This window comes from Micropterus salmoides, unplaced genomic scaffold, assembly GCF_014851395.1.
Source record: "Micropterus salmoides isolate LMB-PRFRI ecotype aquatic unplaced genomic scaffold, ASM1485139v1 Ms_hic_scaffold_12, whole genome shotgun sequence".
Classification (NCBI taxonomy): domain Eukaryota; kingdom Metazoa; phylum Chordata; class Actinopteri; order Centrarchiformes; family Centrarchidae; genus Micropterus; species Micropterus salmoides.
The window spans coordinates 29,782,885-29,803,263 of record NW_024040263.1 but is presented as its reverse complement, the minus strand read 5'-3'; the positions used below and the strand labels follow the sequence as shown (position 1 = coordinate 29,803,263).

General features: G+C 38.9%; 1 protein-coding gene across 2 annotated transcripts; it reads left to right on the top strand.

Moving 5' to 3' along the window:
- Nucleotides 1–488: 488 nt before the first annotated feature.
- On the top strand, nt 489–8,007 carry LOC119899755. Of its 2 annotated transcripts, none has more exons than XM_038714454.1 (11): nt 489–729; nt 843–921; nt 1,882–2,250; nt 2,573–2,686; nt 2,840–2,954; nt 3,051–3,160; nt 3,261–3,397; nt 3,498–5,314; nt 5,416–5,514; nt 5,617–5,711; nt 7,403–8,007. In XM_038714454.1, exons 1-11 carry the CDS (start codon nt 647–649, stop codon nt 7,727–7,729), a joined length of 3,345 nt encoding a protein of 1,114 aa, XP_038570382.1. In that variant the 5' UTR covers nt 489–646; the 3' UTR covers nt 7,730–8,007. The 2 variants fall into 2 exon arrangements, with proteins under 2 accessions (XP_038570382.1, XP_038570381.1); XM_038714453.1 differs by having other exon boundaries at nt 5,413–5,514.
- The last annotated feature ends 12,372 nt before the right edge of the window (nt 8,008–20,379 follow it).

Below are 20,379 nucleotides of genomic sequence, written 5' to 3'. Positions count from 1 at the left end.
TAGAAGGAACATATATTATTACAATTATTACAATATTATGGCCTTTTTCCAAGCAGACATTGTCATAGTAGGAGATTTCCTTGGATCAACCCAACCCAGAGCTGCATCACAAAAGGACACAAATAAGAAAAAGCATCAATAGTACATCCATTTACAGTGTGTACACTGAGCTGGGTTAAAATTAAACTCTTTGTTAAGAAAAATCTGCAACAGTGTACGTAGGCCTACATGATTAATTGACTTTCTTTCACTTTGGGAAAAACAGGAGAAGACGTGGATGAAGTGAAGGGTTAGTAGTTTTGAAATACTACATCGTTTTCTCAATAAACAATAAAAAAAATGGAGTGGTCATTATACAGAACATAATTTTCTGGTGTATTTGGTGACGTATGTACAGACAATACAAAACTTTACCACTAGGGAGCGCCAGTCGTCAGGGTCCGCGCACCCCGTCCATATTTGGTAGAGTCCATCGAGGTGACGTCGATCTCAAACACGGAAGAAGAGGGGAAGGTAAACGGTGGAGTGACGTTTGTAGCTAACGGAGCCATGTGAACCACAGTTTACTGGACTCGAAACCCGAGTATTTTGGGGCTTCGTCAGGCCTGAACAGAAAAACATAACACCTAATGACAAGCAAAATAAAATGGCTTTTGCAAACCTGTTCACGAGACTGTCTGTGGTTGAAGAAGATGTCAGGAGCCCTGATCAACCAGCCTTTACACACCGGTATTGAACCATAGATAGCCATTAGCTTTGCTGTGTTTGAAAGAGCTGTTCTAATTTAATGGCTTTCATCTATATCAGTTAATATACATGACTTACTCCTCTGTGTTTCATAGGAACGACACTGACAATGGCAAAAGAGGCAATGCCAGAAAGAGGAAAACCCAGGGTGAGCAGGCTGGCCCTTACTCAAAGGTGAGTTGAAGTTGAACTATAATGTAATTTGATTACATTGTAAAGTTAACATCACTTATTTAATATTTGTGTCCTTGTTCCAGTTCTTTGTTGAATTTTCACATGTCACAGTTGGAAGTATTAGCTGGCTGCATCTGATGGAAAGTTGTAGGTTTCTGCATTATTTTAGATACACTCAGTTTCCAGTTATTGTGGTAAAGGTATGCAACACTAATACAGTATAATATAACTGCACTGCAATAAACCGTACCTTCATGAAGGCTGTAGGAGTTGTCTGATGCACACCTGGTAGACCGATGCATAGGAAAAGGATTTCAGGCATCAAATTCACCACATGAAACACACACATCTAATCTAATTACTAAAACCAAATAAAACAAAAATACCTGAGACAATGATAATTGATAATAAAGCAAACAGCCTTAAAATAAGACAACATATGCCAAGATTCATCAAGCACGAATGACAGATGGCAAGTGAAAACAAATAAAGATTAGTTGGGCAATTTTAAATAGGGATTTTTATCAACATCCCAAGTGTCATATCTAAACTGTAGATAACTTAAAGAAAAAATAATTTTAAAAAGTCTATTAATGAAGATGCATATAAATAAACAATAAATTACTATTAAGAAAATATTGTCTAAGTAGGCTAATATTACACACAACTTAGAAACACTTCAATATATCTTATTGCCTTCAAAATGACCGTACGGTTTATTCAGTACCTCTAAAAGAGTTTCAACAAAAACGGAATATTATAACTTTTATTGCAGGAATGTTGCATTAGACCGCATTCATTTGATGTGAGTCCACCTGCAACTGAGTTTACTGAAGTTCTTCAAGGTTTATGCTGCTTGTTGCATGAATTGTTATTTATGTTCTTGCAAAAGTTCAGATAGATCTTACAATATTAACAGACATCTTTGACATTTAATCTCTATGCACTTTCTTTCCACAGAAGCGATGTTACCAAGCCCAAACAACCAGAACTTATAATGCTACATCCTTCAAAGACGATGACTCCAAGGCTATACGCTACCATATGCAGAACACTTATAGTGAACACGCAAATGTTGATTTCAACAAAGAGGTGATACATAACCAAAGAAATAAAGCTGGCTACAGTAATGTGTATCACAAAGGTCAGAATTACAAAACCAAAAATAATCATCATGCAAACAATCAGCAACAACAAAAAAAGAAGACCGAGAGGCAGAACAATCGGCATCAGCAGAAGGGTAGAGGGAAGCCTGCCAATAGAGGTGGCAGCCATCAGACAAGACCTACATGGAGAAACGGTAGATGGGACGATAAAGATAATAAGCAGGTAAGGAGGAAACGGTTGTGCTTTTCAGGATATATTTTATCCATCATCAAATGTTTGTTGCGGTCTGAATGAAAGGACATTTGCATGAAGAGGAATTTAGATCTTTTTCTGAATTAAAAAATGTTTTCTACTGTGCAATATCAACATCAGACACACGTAATCTACACAAATCAACCCACTAAATTTAAGTGAAAAAGGAACAGCCCCTAACACAGGCTCAAAATGCCCCTAGGAATTAGGTCATAGGCCAAAACAATGCTTCCTTCAAAATGTATTAATCATCTATTAATGAAAATGTTGTTATGCTCATCTTTCCTCTTAGGACTTCCAAGCAAAAAAGCCGAGGTCCATGACACAGGAGTTCATGGACCAGAACGCTTTGTTGGTGGATGGGCGGTTACTTTGTCGACATTTCATGTGGGGAAGGTGCCTCAAGGCAGGTTACGTTTATCGTGTGTATTAATAATATTTTTTAAAAGTGATATGACGCCAAAATTGACAAGTCAGAGTAACTGGCCTCATGCTTTTATCGAGTGCTGTTACAACTAGTAGTATCATAACAATGCTTTCTTCCCTTTCCTGTATGCAGGGTGACGACTGCCAACTGGAACATATTCAGGGTTACAATGACCTCATCAAAGAAGTTTGCAAATTTTACGTCCAAGGATTCTGCACGAAAGGGGACAGCTGCCCGTACATGCACAATATCCTTTGAGAGCAATGACCTTTACAGCTTTGTGGTGATGATTATTGTACTGCGAACTGTGAAAAATCTATTATTTCCTTAAACTAAGCTGCACAGTCCTTCCCCTGCAAGTTCTTCCATAAAAAAGGAAAATGTTCTCAAGGAGCAGATTGCAGGTTTTCACATGAGCAGCTTAATGATGTCACTACCAAACTGTTGGATGAGGTGTGTACGTAAAAGTTCAGTCATGAAAATGTTCTCAAAATGTTTTATTTGCATTGTTCTGTGCTGAAAATCGCATGTGCGTCACTTCTTCTCACTGCAGGCACTAAAACGGGATAATGACCTTTATGAACTTGCGAAAAAAGCCGAACAAGAGTCGTCAGGACAACCAGCGAACACGGACGAGTCTGAAATTCTAGAAGCCAATACAACCCCTGATATACTTCTACAACCACTTAGGTATGCCCATACAAGCTTTAAGCCTGTCTTTGTGATTTTGTCACACATACAAGTTATGACCTTTAGAAGTTATATTCACATGAATATTTGTATTTTTCAGGCCTAACTTTTACAAAAGCGCAGACACAAATGCTGAGAAGGAAGCCTTGTTATGTCAGACTGAAGAACTGGCTGATTTCATGAAGGAAGCTGTCCCATCACATGAGTCAAATGCCACCCAGCCTCATGGCCCCCCATCACCTAAGCTTAGTCATGAGGAGCCAGTTTGTTATTCAGTTGAAGCAGTGCTTGGACCTCAGCTGTCCAGACCTTTCTCTAGTTTCTTCACAACTCCAGGAAGTCAACAATCTGCCCCTCTCACGTCTTCTGATTGCACACCCGGCTCTGCAAACCAAAGCAAAGTTCCCTACTCTGTTGATGCTGTTCTCAGGTCTTGTAAATCAGTGGGATATTCTACCCTTGAACACACGCCTGGCCCTCCTACTGCACAAACAGTTTCCTATAGCCCAAAAAGTTACTTTGAGAACACTAAGCCTTTTCTAAACTCAGAAACCCAAAATGAGAAGGTGTTATATTCGATAAATACCAGAAATGAGGAGAAGAAATCCCAGGAAAAAATGTTCAAGAGCCTGTCATCCCTCCAAATGCACCCTGGCCGGATTTCAAAGACCAGCCCTAATCTTACTCTGGCCTCGGGGGATCACAAGAAACAAGGTGGGGATATGCCAGAGTCCCTGAAACCTGCCCAAAGTGATTCTCATGAAGTCAAGTTGGAATTGGTGCATTCTCGTGTCACTGTGGCAGAGAAGTCTGCATCCTCCAAAAGCAAAGGAGATATGAAAGGAGGCACGCAACTGCCTACGGACAGTACATGCTCTGTAAACTGTAAAAGTGATGGTCTTCCTTTTGGATCCAATAAGAACAAAAGCATTTTTTCAAGGCCCCCTAGTAAGACACCTACTTCCGAACGTCCAACACAACTGACACCACATCTCTCTGTTCAGAGAGCTGACTCACAAGCCTCAGTAAAGCCTTTTTATCCCTCTTCAGGTTTCACAGAGATTAAAGGTGGAGGTGCGGCTCCTGTTGAACCTGCCACCAGCTCCTTTAAGACAAGTGAAACTACAAACTCGGTCAGTTCTCATTTTGCTGCAAAACAACCCACTGAGATCCACCTGCACTCCAAAAAGACACAATCTGACCTCAAACTTGGCACAGAACATCATTCAACTGAAACCACAGCACATTGCAGCAGTAAAGTGGCACATTGTGGTGATTTGGCAGTTGGGTGTAAAAAGACTATGAAAAGACCCGTTCATAGCCTCTTCGCAGGCCCCATCACTGACACTCTGCAGCCTTTAGACGATTCTGTAACAAGTTCCTCTTGTCCTCAGGGTTTAATTCAGTCTTCCTGCCCTGCTCCACAGTCTGCAGATTGCAGAAGTACTCCTGCTAAAACTGTGCTTGAACCTGACAAAGCCTCTGCCAGGTCCTTCCTCAGCCTTTTTGCTGCCCCTCTCAGTGCTGCTCCTCTCCCACACATGCCGCCTCAACCAGATTGTTCAAGGACTTCCTCCTGTTCTCAACAGTCAAACCAGTCCATTGATAACACATCTCATTCATCAGACTCCAAACAAAGAGCTTCTAATTTAGAGACACCTCTCCCACTACAGGTCAGAACTGATGTAAAAGAAATCTCTCCCTTGCCAAGATCCCCTAATTTCTCTTCTAATCCTAAAATTGGAAACGAAGACAGTCCTGAGCATGTAAATCAGCATACAAAGCAGCTGTTGAATCCCGTCTGTAGCCTTGTGTCCGATTCTCTCGGTGAGATGTCTACCGATCCTACTCCTTGTGGTAACAGTCCATTTACAACCCATGTTCGTGAGCAGCTGCCCGACATCTCAAATCACAAAGGTAAGGACATGCCACACATTGCACACTTACACACATACTAGTTCAGGAAATGTTTACTTGCACTGCTGAAATATGTTGTTAATCCCTTGTTCATTTAGTAGACTCTGCAGCAGCAGCCACTGCAAATTCAGTTCTGAAGACTCTGTTTCTGTGCCTGAGCCCCTACCAACAGGACAGCATTCAGATCAGTGTCCCTTCAGGTGCTCATTCTGTTTATTCAAGACATTTCTATTCATATTTGAGTATAAAATCATCCTGGTAGAATTGAACAATAATCTGTTATTGTTTTGATTGCATTTCAGAAAGTGACACAAAGGACAAAAGCAGTACGGCGTGTGTCTCTGAGAAGCAACAGCAGGAAGCTAAGAAAAAGGGGAGGCGGAAGAAGAAGCTCAAGGTAGGTATTTTACTGTAAGGACGGGGCAGCTTTTTGTACCCATAACACATGTAGTGTTTGTCAAGTGGGGCCTCACCAGTTTTGAAACGATTTACTTTTACTTTGTGTACTTTTATTAAGTGACCGTTGCTAATGGGTGCTCCTCTTCATCTACCCTTCAAAACATAAATCTTTAAAAGCTGGTCACTATATAGTATGTATGACCTGATTTCCTGTGGAACTGCAGGAGGGTGTCCAGAACAAATTTCCCAACAGGAAATAAAGGTGTCTTATTTCTTAAAGATGGGGTATGCGATTCTGGAGATGTCAATACCGTGACAGAGCGAACAATGCCACAGCAAGTTCAATGTAACATTGTGAGTTAGCAAATATAGTCGCTGTTGCGAAGCTCACATGCAGAGAGGACGAGACGGTGCCAGAGCAGCACACCAGCTCCAGACAGCGACACTCAGAACTCTCCTGCTGCTATAGCTAACATCACAACAACAGCATATCTTGGTGAACTAGAAAATAAGTTAAGTGTCCGCAGGCAGGTCATTTAATGTTATCTGACACACAAATCATGGTTACAATAGTGTTGTGTGGCAGCCACCTGTTTACAGAGCCAGTGCTGTGTACAAACACAAGATATTTTTGTTTTTTTTGGTGCACACACAGAACGGACAGCTAGCGAACCGTGAGGAGATATGACAAAAAAAAAGACGCATATTGGATTAGAATAGCATAGTCCACTATTACATATATTGTTTCATTTATGGCCACATTAGAGCCTCACAGAGCTGCTAGGATAATGGTGTATGTGGTATTGACTTAAAAGAAAATACAGTGACCAGGTTCCTTTATACAAATCTCCTCTTAAATTAGGACAATAATTGATCTATCTAATGACGAAACACGTCAGTATTTACTTTTCATACCACTGTGTACTTCTACTCTTGTATTATTTATCACTACATGGTTTAAGTTACTTGTTACTTCAGAAATTATATTATAGCACAAACATATGAAAAGCCATATCAAATATGTTTTGTTATAAATTAAACTACAACAACAAGAAGTTGATTAATCAATTAGTCAATTAACTGAAAATGTGAAGTTGAAATGGTCACATTTGTTGCTTTTCCTTTAAATTATGTAAATAATTTATATGTATTGTTAATAATTTTGAAGATTGGCCTGTTGGTTGGACAAAAGAAGCATCGTGAAGGTGTGACTTTGGGCTCTTATTTTTGTACAAACCAAACAATCTATCAATTAATGGTGAAAATAATCAGCAGTTTAATCCGTAATGAAAATAATCATTAACTGAACAGATTTGAAGAAACTGCTGATATGTTACGCTGCACTGTAACTTTTAAACTCCTGTTTTATTTTGCTTTTATTTTCTATGTAACTCTTTAAATTGTATTTGAATGTCTTTTTATATTGCACTATGTTGCTTTTATGTAAAGCATTTTAAATTGTTTTACAAAAATTAAGCTCTAGCACAGAGAAATAAGATGTATCTTGCCGGCCTCGTAAGCCAGTATAATTCAAACACTGACTTCGGATGTTGTTGCTGTTGATTTTTGGAATTCCCATCGGCAGGATGAGACCGTCGAGCTCTATAGCCCAAGTTGTATTGGATCCTACCTTTCTCTGAATACTGTGTGGTTGCCAACCGCTTTCTGCTTGTTCTTGTTTCTCCTTAGACTCATGATTCTCACAAACAGTCCCCTGAAGAAACAGTTTTACAGTCATCAGAGCACCAGCCCTTTCTTCAGACTCATCCAGTCTTCTTGGAGGCAACAGGTGGGTCGAGTGTCGGCAGTCCAGGAATGACTGAATCTCAGGAGAGAAACTCTGGTACACACAACTTGCCATTCAAACCAGTGTTGCCGCTGATGCAGCATTATACCCGATCAAGACTGAAGTACACATCAGAGGAAGGAAAGTCGGTGAATGGGAACATGTCGGCCACACCACTCAAGGACCTTTTCAAGACTTTAGACGCCTCTGTTTTCCACTTCGGACATTAACGCTGGAATTACTCGTGTGTGGAAACACTCTTGAGTAGTCTTGCCTTGTGGTCTGTCATGGTAAACATCTAATGAGGGTGTACATATGTAAATCATGTTTTTTTTATTTCAAACCTACAGACTTTATTGAATTAGTCCTTTTTTGTGCCGTTTTTACAATTATATTTTTCTGCACTATCAACATTTTTTTGAAAATAATTGAACATTAAAATATTTTAGGTTTTAACAAGTTTTTGTTCATTGGTGTGTATATATATATATATATATATATATATATATATATATATATATATATATATATATATATATATATATATATATATATATATATATATATATATATATATATATATATATATATATATATATATATATAATAAAAGAATATGATCCCCAAACACTGATCTGAGTGTATCCTAGTAAATATGAGTAATTTATTCTACACTGACTACATAAGTAAGTTTTGCAACTGATGGTGAATTCTACTTATTTTTGTTTTCAATGTGCATAAAAATGTTGTTGAAATACAGGTTTAGATTTTCCCAGACATTACTGTTTGAAAACACAGAGACACATCGGGCAACAACTCTAATATCTACGTTTGAATCAGGATGTGTGTGTGTTATAAAGCAGAGTTAAAAGAGCACTCACAACTTCAGATGTTGTCTTTTTGATGCCATATATTGTACTTGGCCAACAACGAAGGAGGACATTTCAACAACACTGCACCAAAAACTTTGTATTCTGGGCAGATATACAGTATGTATGGAAACATTTGTGATATACTTTTATTATATACATGATGCTTCTCTCTTGCTGTTTGACATACTTGAAATCCAGCTTCCAAGTTCAGCAACACAGGTGTCATTTCCTCAACATTACTTTCGAAAGGGAACCTGTGAAATGGTTGTAGTTTCTGTTCAGGAAACTTGAAAACAGAGAGCAAGTCAAAAATTGGTCGTCAAAACAGAACAAGGACATGATTGTTGGTAAATGACGAACAGTTTTTTCTTTTGCATTTGTTTTAGTTTTATCATTTAGATTTCTCCAGACAACTTATAGTAATCTGGGGGAAATGGTGAAAACTTTTCACAGTCATGTGTTTACATGGAAGAAAGGTTGAGAGCTATGCACACCACACGTGTGTGTGTATATAGAATAGATGTGTTGGTATCTTTTGCTGCATAATAAAAGAAAAGCAAAACGATCTAGACAGACTGCTTTCCGCTTTAGTCACCGTACAAACCTCGGCAACAGCCTGCCTTTTGCTGTCCACGTTCAGGACGGCACTCGCTCTCTCACTATCAACTTGGAAGAAGTTTAGTCTGATGCTGACCAGTGAAGATTTGTCGTCCACACATTTCTGCGAAGGAAAATAAGAGTCATATTTTTAAAGAAATATTAAGAAACGTTACTGGAAACATGAATAAGAAGAGTCTAGTTTAAAATTTCTAATAATGTGACAGAAAGGTGCTACATGGGCAGGTGGGTTGGTGAGGATTTGAGCTTTTGAAAAAATAAAAAACAAGGAAATGCATATCATCTGAAACAGAGCAGATGGACATACTTTATTAACCAACATTTAAGTTTAAATGGAAATCATCAGCACTTTATTATTTTTTAACACAAATATCAAGTTGATGGCTAAGAAGAGATTGAAAGTATAGCCCAAACATGCTCTCATTTTTTTACGCTTCAAGTGAAGCACACCTTTTAAACTATTTGCTAAATGTGTATATTTTAGGAGTTTCAAAAGTGTGGGCAGGGAGAGCAGTGGGGAAGATTTAATCATAGATCTCAGGCAGGATAAGATGCACTTTATTAAGATATAGATATAGTCAAATGCTTTTCACCTGAAGTTGGTGGGTTGTGGATTGCAGTGCTTGTTAACAGATAAGTCATCCCATAACTGTGCCTCCAGTTAGGGGGTGTTAGCGTGATGTGTTCGAGCGATGTGCCTTAAGAGCCCAGCCCTGTGTTTTACCGTGTGTAGTGGACTTAACAGCTGGTGAGGTGTGGCCTGTTGTACCCCTCCTTCCTTTTTTATGAATTGTTGAATAGTTGCTATTTACCTAATAAAGATTATTATGTAGTTAGTAGTTTTTTTTATCCCTGTCTCCTGTGATTATTTAATGGTTCTGCCTTAGTGGGAGTTCAATGCCACACTGGTACAAAAAACACATTTATTATTAATAAATAAAAACATGCTTTTTTAAAATTCCCTCTCCACTTTTAAGGTGTAGTATTGATGGAAAGTAGAATTATAGGAGATCACCATCCATTAGATGTACTTAGGTGGATGTATGGATTATTTACATAGACAGACAGGAAGGTCAGTTTCTCTATAAAATCTCCATACGGGCCTGTAGACTGGGTAGTTGAAGCAGGTGTCTTTATTCCTGAGCTTTAACGTTGAGGTAAGATTCCTAGCTGTCTTATCAATTGGACTGATCATTGGATCCAGGCTGAGCACACACAAGATGTTCAGTCCTGAGTTCCCTGCCCCTGCAAAAGCATCCAAATGGATTAAATTAGCCGCAAGTGAGAAGCATCAGCAGTTGTTGAGGAATCAGATTTGGGACATCATGAAAATTATTGGTGTAGGTAGGGTCAGCTGAATCTCATATTTCAGTTTATTTAAAAATGCAAGGCTCTGCTTAGTAAGAGTAACTTGACAGCAGGCTGAAAAGCAGTGATTGCCCTTTTGGCTGGAGGTTTAAAGCCTGTTTTACTTCGAACTACACCCAACATCACTCATGCGTCTGGTTGGCTGTGGTCAGACCAGATGTCTGACTGCCCATCACAATGAAACCAACTTGGCCAGAGAACGCCCTTTTCTTTACCAACCCCCGTACAATTTCTGTACAGTCCCTCATTGGATCAGGTCCCTACCTGCTTTGCTCTTTGTTGTTTCGACCATTTCAAAGCAAGCAGTTAAGGTAACCATTGGTAGGACTATATTTTCCTCGGTGTTACCCAGACAGTCAGTTGTCTCAGTGCATATATCCTCAGGTTGAAAAGACAGACGAGCCAAGACATTAAAAACACGCCAAACATACATTGATTTAAAAATGGATTAGCCAGGGCCGGCCCATGGCATAGGCGACATAGGCGGTTGCCTAGGGCGCAAAATGTCAGGAGGCGACACCGGCATAAGCCGTAATAATAATCAAGTGCATGTGTTCCCCATACTGTAGCCTGTGTTTGATTTTATTACTGTATCATTGTGTTATTGTATTATTGTATAAGTAAGCACATCGTGAGCAATGTACAATCCAGAGTCAAATTTGTCATATGTGTACACATACCTGGCAAATAAAGCTGATTTTGACAGTTGTGACGAGTGGTAACGTAACTGGTCGAGTTTTGCTATATAAACATATAAAAACTGGGTCTGTTTTGGGACTGTGAGGCGCCAATTTCAAATCTTAGATTCTCCGACACTGTCAGACACAGGATAACACTCCAGCCCATGATTTCAGGTTTACAGGTTTTAAAGATTGACACCCTCCTCATGTTATTCATCAGTATGGATTTCGAGGTTAAGTCCAAACCAGTTTTAGCCTGATCTACTGGCATGTGTCTAACCCTGATGATGAATGATTGATCCTGACTGACAGGAAATCTGCAGCTGCGGTTTTCTCTGTCTCACCTGGCTGAAATGACTGCGTATCCCTCGGTGTCTGTCGCCAATTTTCTCTCACTGAATCTGAACCCTCATCAGTCAGTGTATAGACGTAGATCTGGCCTTGTGTCTTCTCCTGAGGCTGGTTAAACATTGGAGCTCCCACCAGCAGGAAGTCAGTGTTACTGTCTGAGTTGACATCTACTGAGCACAGCTCTGCACCAAAGTAGGAACCAATCTGAAAGCGTGTGAGTTACAAACAAGTTTTAAGTAATTGAAGTTGGAAAATAAGAAAAAAGTAACTTTACCATGTTGACAAAACCAACATGTATACATTCTATCAAGGAAAAAAGTGTTCTGTGCTAATGCCACTGCATTGGTCTTGACAAGCAATATCTTCTGTCCCCCTTACAATCTCTGTTATCTCTGGAGCCACTTGCACAGGATCACAAACCAGTCCACAATACATACCATTTCTTAACGACATATGCGGATAATATTTTAATTCATTCTTTAAAAGACTATTTAACATGTTTGAAGTATTTCAGCATATAAGATTATAAATGAATTGAGTGGCCAAACCTCAGTTAATATTCCAACAGTTCAAAATTTCAGGGATTAATCTAACAAATTTGACTTTGCTGAATGTAGGCCGTAGAGCTGCTTGGCATAACGTTGAAGAAAACCCAGTACACCACATAACCACAATGTCTACGGTTCGACTCCCAGTCTGGAGACATTTGCTGCATGTCATACTCCTCTCTCTGACCCTGATGAAGGCCACAAGCCAAAGATGCGTTGGTCTGACAATTAAGGCGTTGTGGAGTTTTGATCTCTTCAGACTTTCCCCCCTCTCTATGCACTTTGGTACGGAATCAGATTTGTGCCAATTTAAACAAACAAAACCTTTTAAACATCAAACAAAGAAAAATAATTTGAGCAAGAAAAAAACTAACTAATAACACCTTTTGCTCTCACTGTCAGTTCTGCCAGCTCTCTCGTTTGCATTGCTTCACTTTTTGTTTGCAGTTCTGACACAAATGTCTCGTGTGGGCGGGTTTTTCAGGGGTGCATCTCTATTGGCTAATGAGTGTTTGAGTGACAACTCAGTGCCCCAGACGTTCAGCTGTGTTGACACCCTATACACTGGAAAGATTACTAAAGTGAGTATTGATTATATATGTTGTCTGAGCTGTAGCCTCCATGCCGTTTTGTTGTTTTAAGCCTTGCAGACATCATCAATAGGTCTGTTCAGGTCTGCAGGTCTCACAATTTTACATTGTTCTACAAACAAAGGGCAAATTACTGTGTTTTTTAATGAAAGCTATCACACACAAACACAGTACAGGCTAACGTTGCTTAGTTAGCAATCGTTTCAGATTATGCCAATTTTATAAGTAATTTAAAAGCTTAACTTCTAACTTAAGATAACAAAACAGCTAGCAGGCTAAATTGACATAATAGGCACAAATCTCATTCCATACTTTGGAGCTAGGTGAAGTTGTGCTGAACTCTGCTTCTACAATACTTATCTTTCTCCCTACATTTCCTGTTTCTCTCACACCGACTAACAAACTGAAGGAAAAAATACTACTAATATTTTAGAAATAATAAATACAGTTGACATAATCTGCTATCTGTATGTTACAAAATCCAAACTTTTACTAAATTAAATTACTTTAAAATATGCAACAAAATTTTTATTTTTCCCACATTTGAGCTTAAATGATGTAGGCTATTTTTCAGACATTGCGTAATCTGTCATTCAAGTACAAGAAGTTGTTTATCAGCATATGTATGATAAAGCAGGTATAAACTTTCATATGAGAAATATGTGAAATATAGAGGAGCGTTATTCTTCTCTCCAACAGAATAGAGTATCCTGCAACAGTGTCAGTCACATTTGACAATCTATATATTCACTCACATCAAATTGTATATAATATATATGCATACTGTCTAAGAGTTAAAATGCAGGGAAGGAAGTGTTCAGTTTCTAAAATCACGTCCAGTTTACAGTAAGAAGCTTAATGCTGTTGTTTGTTATTATAAAGAGGTTGTAGATACACTTTCACTCAGTTTATGATCCCATTTGTTTACTACTTTCACAATACAAAGCTACTGTGCATGCCACCGTTTACTTTGCAACGACTCCCAGTCTGTTTTCCGGTGCACAGTCCCGTGTTATATTCAGTAATAGTCCCAGCTCGTTATTGGTGCATGCAAAAAAAAGTCTGGTCTGATTCTTCATCTGCATTTCTTTATTCTTTCGCCAAATCTTCTGTAACTACGGAGTAGACCATCTGATTCATGCTTACACCGGCACGTGCATGCCCAGTATACGTGAACGGCCAATAGATGTGCGTTTTCAGTCGTTTTAATGTAGACAGAGATTAACTCTGATACGCAGCTAAAACGCTGGTGTGGACGAAGATCATATTCATTTTAATTCTCCGTTTGTAAACTAAAACGTAGTAGTGTGGATGGGGCCTAAATGTCTTTTACCTTTGACCCCTGTTGTGTAACAGGAGATTTGCTGAAGAGGATCTAAGATGTTCAGAAAGGAGTTTTTATTACATTCAAGGATTGCACTTGGACTGCAGACCTAGATCAGAAAATAAAAGAGGAAATAATTTAGATTGATCACATTGAATTGTTTTGCTTAGAACTTCATAGAAATTTCACAGAGATGGTGTATTTTAACTAACTTATCGGGCTTTGCTATTTTCTTACCGTGTATAGGGAGAGTGTGGCATCTTCAGTTATTGACAGTCCAAAGTGTTTGATTGGTAATATTTTGTTTGTGAGAGACATTTCTGTGAAAATAGCATCTGGTCAGTACTATTCATAAAAAAATACCATCATTCAGCTACAGTAAAATACAAGGCTGAATCCAATTGTCTGAACACTCCCTCTCCCCCCTTTTCTCTGTCTGTATCTCTCTCTCTCTCTGTCTATCTGTCTCTAGTTGTCTGATGGCCTGCCTATGTCTTTCACTCTCTGTTTGACTGCTTCTCTCAGTTCCTCTCTCTCTCAACCTCTCTGCACATGCAGAGTTTTGGAGGTCTGGATTATGAATGTAGATTGTGAAATATTTACATGAATATAATGCATAGTCATATGGATGACACATTGAAACTACAACAACTTTATTACAGCTGTGCCATTATTAATAATGATATTGAATCTGTGTCAAATTAATATTAAGTCAAAAGTTCAGTGTGTAATGTGTGTGTGTGTGTTAAGGAGGATCTAATGACAGAATGCAATATATTATCCATAATTATGTTTTCAGTGCTGTATCAAGACCTTACTTAATGAACAGTTATGTTTTTATTACCTTATAATGAGCCATTTCTATCTTTACATAACCGCGGGTCCTCTTACATGGTAGTCGCCATGTTGCACTGCCATGTTTCTACAGTAGCCGAAATGGACAAACTGCTCTACAGATCGCGTTTCGTCACTACGTTGAATATGTGCGATAAGGAAGACGTAACGTTAGTAGTAGTAGTAGTTGACTGGTTCATTAGTAGTGTGATAGTGCATTCGTGTGGTGTCGGAATAATCAGAATCTTTTTTTCCTGCTTAAATCCTTATTGCACAAAGAGAAATCGTATAAATGGGACATAAAGAAGTAAACAGAACTTGCATAGACATATTTTGCAAACACGTAATTTGTAATATGGCTATAACGTTTAATTTGCGGTCCATGTAGAGTGAACTAGATGTCTCTGTCTCGCTCTGATAATGCTAATCCAGCACATCTTTGTTGTAGTGTCCATGTTGATTCCACATTCCTGATTAAGAGCACATGAACACGCATTGAAGTCGGAATAACAACTTCACAACTGGTGAAATTGAACCATCCTAGGAGTACGTAAATTCACTGAGACGCTGGTTGCAATTTGCAACCCTCACCACCAGATGCAACTAAAACTTACACACTGAACCTTTAACAAATATTCTTTAAGATAAATAGCATACTGTGTGTAATTGAACATGAATTGCCTTTCCTGTGCAATTACATTAATTACAGGATCAACCTCTCGGCATTGGTGATGTAAGAATTCCCGTCTCATAGCACTTGAATTCCCCTCATAGTTCAGTGCCTTTGCAGACTTGATGTGGTGATGGTGAGCACTTCTGACATGTCACAGTACAAGTTTGTAAGTTCAGAGGGTAGACATTTGGATTTAGCCTATGTTTTCATTTTATGTTTTGTGCAGTATTTCTTCATATATTATAATATTCTGATTAATTGTGGAATATTTATTTGACAAAACATATTAATGTACCTGGAATAATGAAGCACTGGTGGGTTTGGTTTAGATCAGATCTGCATGTTTCTTCAGATCTGTTTAGCTGCTGAGGTGCAGTGACAAGTCTCCTGGGGGTGAGGTCAACAGACATGAAAATATTAATCTTCTGGACCACATTTATACCAGGGGACAGATGTATAAATAATGCATTTGCACTAAACCCATGTGCAAGCACACATCTAAGTGCATGCCACAATTCATCATTAATCAACTCTTTGATATTTAATAATGATGATGTAAATATTATCACCAAGTATGGTATACAGGTGTTGCCTTAATAGCACACGCACTAAAAAAGCCACAGCTGCTCTGGCATTGTTGGAGAATGTCACCATTGCAACACAAAACCACATTTTTGGTCTAACTGTGACAAAACAACAATGACAACAATCATGGTAAGTCCCAGCTGCTGCATGTGCTTTGCTTATTCCTTGCTGAGGAATGTGGTTGCCTTTACCTATTTGCTTTGTTGAAATATTAAATAGAGGCCAAGTGGCCTTTGAACTTATCAGGCTCTCATTAGAATATGGCCCATGGGCCTATCGGTTGCATTTATGACCATCTTGAGAAAACTATTAGGAACCATGGGCATAGTTGGACACAAATGTAAGATTGAACACCAAATACATGCTTAAATGTCATTTCTGCTGTAGCGTACTACTAGGCTACTACTACTGATCAGTACTAATGATTAGTGTTGGGTAGGAACGTGTTACTCACTACTGTAATATTATTACGTTGCCCATTAACTAGTAGTGTAAAGGATAACTATTTCCAAAACAGTAATGAGATATTACAGTTACTAATCCAAGTAATGCTGCCTTACCTGAACGCACCATCCTTGATGTGAAGGCAGGTTTGGGGCATGATGATGTTGTTCAAGTCGGCAAGGCTGCTAGCCAAAAAGCTAAAGGAAGGATGGAGAACGAGGAAGATGAATGTTCCTCTGTTTTGTAACAATGAATACTGCTCTTATAAATGCATGTACAGAAAAAACTGCAGTTCAAAAGTCAGGAGAGACTTTTTTTATTTTCTTATTTCAGCCAGTGGCGTTAAGAAACCTTATGTTTTGTAAAAAAAACAAACAAACAAACAAACAAACAAAATACTCCTCACTGCTGTAGTAAAACCGTTTTTTATTTTGTTAAATATATTTCTGTATATCCATTGCCCATACTGTACAGCATCATCTGTTTTGAGAGGCTGCAGTGTTTTCAGTTTGGTTGATTGTTGACTCCTAAGGTTAATTATTGTTTCAGTAAATGAAATTCATTTCTAAAATGAGCTGCTGAACAGGTTGTCCATCACTTTTTAGGATGAGGCGGGGGCAGGGGTATGAAAGCAATATAGTAACATAACTAGATACTTTTAATACCAAGTAATAAGTAAATTAATATTATTACTTTTTTAAGGAGTAATGAGTAAAAACTAACCGATTTTATTGCCAAATCCGTGACCTACTGGCACCTGAGTGTTTTTGCTGTGCACAGGGAATTTCTTGTCCTAAAAAGTAATTTATTACAATTTCTGAGGAAGGTGCCCAACACTGTAAATGATCATTATCAAGTGTTTAACAATGTGAGTAATAACAAGGAGGGCTTGCTATTACCAGTAATACCTTTTGACTGAAACATAGTACTTACCTGTTGTTCTTGCCAGAGATGATTTGAAGCACCTTGTTTCCAAAGAAATCGTTTTGTTCCGTAGTATTGATGTGGGGGGTTATTATATTAATGTTGAAAGTGAAAGATACAGATGTGGCTGCAATTTACAGAAAGAAATTATATGTTCAATTCTGAAGGTTTCTTGAAGGTTTTACTTGCTGTCACCTCTACTCTCAACCATGTTTACCGAATCATTTCTGGGTATTTGCCACAACTCTAAGCCAAGCCTCCATTTCAAAAAAGATTCAACCCAGACCTATTTCGCTTCTTACAGTTTTTCACAATTGCTAAAATATTAAACCACATTCTCTGAACCAAATGCTCAGTGGCCTTAACCCATTTGTCAAAACCTGTCACGATCCCCCGGCCGTGTTGAGTGTTTGAGTGTTTGTTTTGGTCTGGGATTTATGTGCTGGGTGCTCATTGTGTTTTCATCTTGTGGTGTTTTGAGTCACTTTCCTGGCAGTGTTCGGGGGGCGTGCCAGTCTCTGGCTACTCACACACCTGGCTGAGGTCGTCACCGCACCTGCACCTCATCAATCCCTGCCACACATCCAGTCACTGCTGGATTGTTGTGAAGTATTACGGATGCTACTGCTTTCTAGCCAGTTATTGAACTTAGTTGCCCGTTTCTGCCTGCCTGAGCTATTCGCTTCTCGTCTGTGGTTGCCTAGAATTAACTGTGTCTCTCTGTCTCAGGAACCATCTCTTGAGATCAGCCCTGGAAACTCAGTCCCAGAACTCAACTCACTCTGCTCACTTCTCCTGTAAGACAGAGTGCGTGGACCCTCACTCTCCAAGCCAATCAGCCAGCCACCCTCTGGATCTTACCCCACTGCTGGACCCCCACTCTTGCCTGCCAGCACCCCCCTTTACACAATTTACTCTTTATCAAATAAACTGTTAAACTTGTCTGATCTGCTTCTGGGTTCCCCTCTGAATCCTGGCAAATCTCATCCACTTTTTTAGCAAAACTCTAAATATATTCTCACTCACTAAAACACATTTTGCACCGTGATGCATTTGAGTTGCAAAATGGTAAATACACGTTAAACACAACTACAACACTGCTGGCATCTTTTACACACAACTCACTCACAACTCATAATTCTGCACACTTGTTTCTAATGACCAAGCTATAAGTAAAGGACAGGTTATCTACTGTCATTCAACCTTGGGGCCATTTAACACTGAACATCTTCTTACTTTTTTAAAATTAATTTATTGTACTACAGAAAATCTCTTACAGGCAATGGAATTGGCCTGTGGTGAGATAGGTGTGGTGTGTTGTTGCAGTAAGGCTGCATCCAGCACACCTGAGTCTTTTCCTCCTTTGCTTTGCAGGGGACAATGTTGCAAAAAACAAAAAGTGTTTTGTTCAGTTTATTTACTGTACTAAGTTGTGATTACTGTACTTTTTTTAAATTGGAAAAAACTTTCTCCACTTACAGGCAGGGAGTGGTTATAAGGCCTGAAAAGGAAGTTTGCAACATGTTTCTCAAACAGGAGGGTAAACAACTGGAAAATGAATGCATCCAAGCAATACTGGATGTCCCAAAACCAAACAGCAAATGACGTCCTTATTTGGCTGCTGCTGCCCCAGGATCAGATATTTTGTTGAACTCACTCAACCTCCTTTAAATTGATCATCAGACTCTTGCCCACCTCCTTCATTACCAGAATGACCCATTTACTTTCTAGGAGTTATTGCAAAATGTGCATATATGTGACCTAAAGCAAACAAGTAACAGGAAGAGATAAGACTCAAGGCCATCTGGATAACCAGACCTCGGAGCTCTCATTATCCTCCTATCTCTTCATACCTTTGACATTTGTAAGAAAAATCACTTGGCACATCATCATCAGGATTATAGCTTTCAGAACATGGACTAGAAGTTAAGTTACATCTCAAATGAAAAAAAAAGCATGAGGAATACAAAAGTTGCTGCTTAAGAGGGCTCAGTATTCCTAAAACCCTGTCTGTAACCTTGATGTTTGCATGTAACTCCCCATAAAGCCACAAATTTGAGATTTCTACATTTCTGTTTGCGAATGTGTTTGAACACAGGTTAGCTTATTCCTCCTGTCTGCAGTCTTTACATTAGGTTAGGCTAAACACGTCCTCACATCAGATCTTTACTTTAAGCACAGACATGAGAAATGTCTTCTCATCTCATTCTCTGAAAGAAAGCCTATAAGCACATTTCTCAAAATGTTGAATTAATCCTTTAGACGCTCAGCTGAAAGACCACCTCAACTCTTTCCCCAGACTCATAAAGCACTCCTAGCTATTAGCTTTACTAGATAAATATTGTTTTAGATCTTACCAACAGCCACCGTGTAGGTAAGCCAGACAACATGATGCTTCACATGCATCTTTTCCATTAGACTCCATCCAGACTGCGGGTCTTTACAAAAATGTTTGCAGGGGGAGGATGGGTCAGAAAATGAAAGGGGGAGGGTGTTGTAATTTTGTTTGCTTAAGAACAGTCTGCCTTTTTTGGCAGAGCAGAGGAGGGCCCTTAACTTTTCTTCTTGTACTATATTTATGTCCCTATTTCCAGATTCATCCATTCACTACCAAGGTAAATGCATTGATCGAAGTCAACTCTGTAAAGCCAGAAACAAAGAACATTGTGCCCATACAGAATAAGTTACATTAGCAATACCGCTGCCTCATCCTTGTCCTTGAACAATTTGAGATACACTGCACTAAAATGCAGTTTATCGGTTCTGGTCACTCTCACATGAACAGGGAAACATCTGACATGTGTGTCTCAGAGATGGCTGGTTAAACTCCAGTTTAATGAATTATCCATGAACTCCAAACAACAAACTAAGTACAAGTTAATGTCCAATATGTAAATGAACATCTCTTTCTCTTTTATGCTGTCAAACCTGCCAATAAATCTGAAATTGGACCACACAACAAGATCAATTTGTCTGTCACCCAGATTCTGTTTTATTTCCATTTTTGCAGCATTCCAGCCCTTGTGGATTACTGAACAGGAATCAACCATCAACCATCCAAAGAAGGTG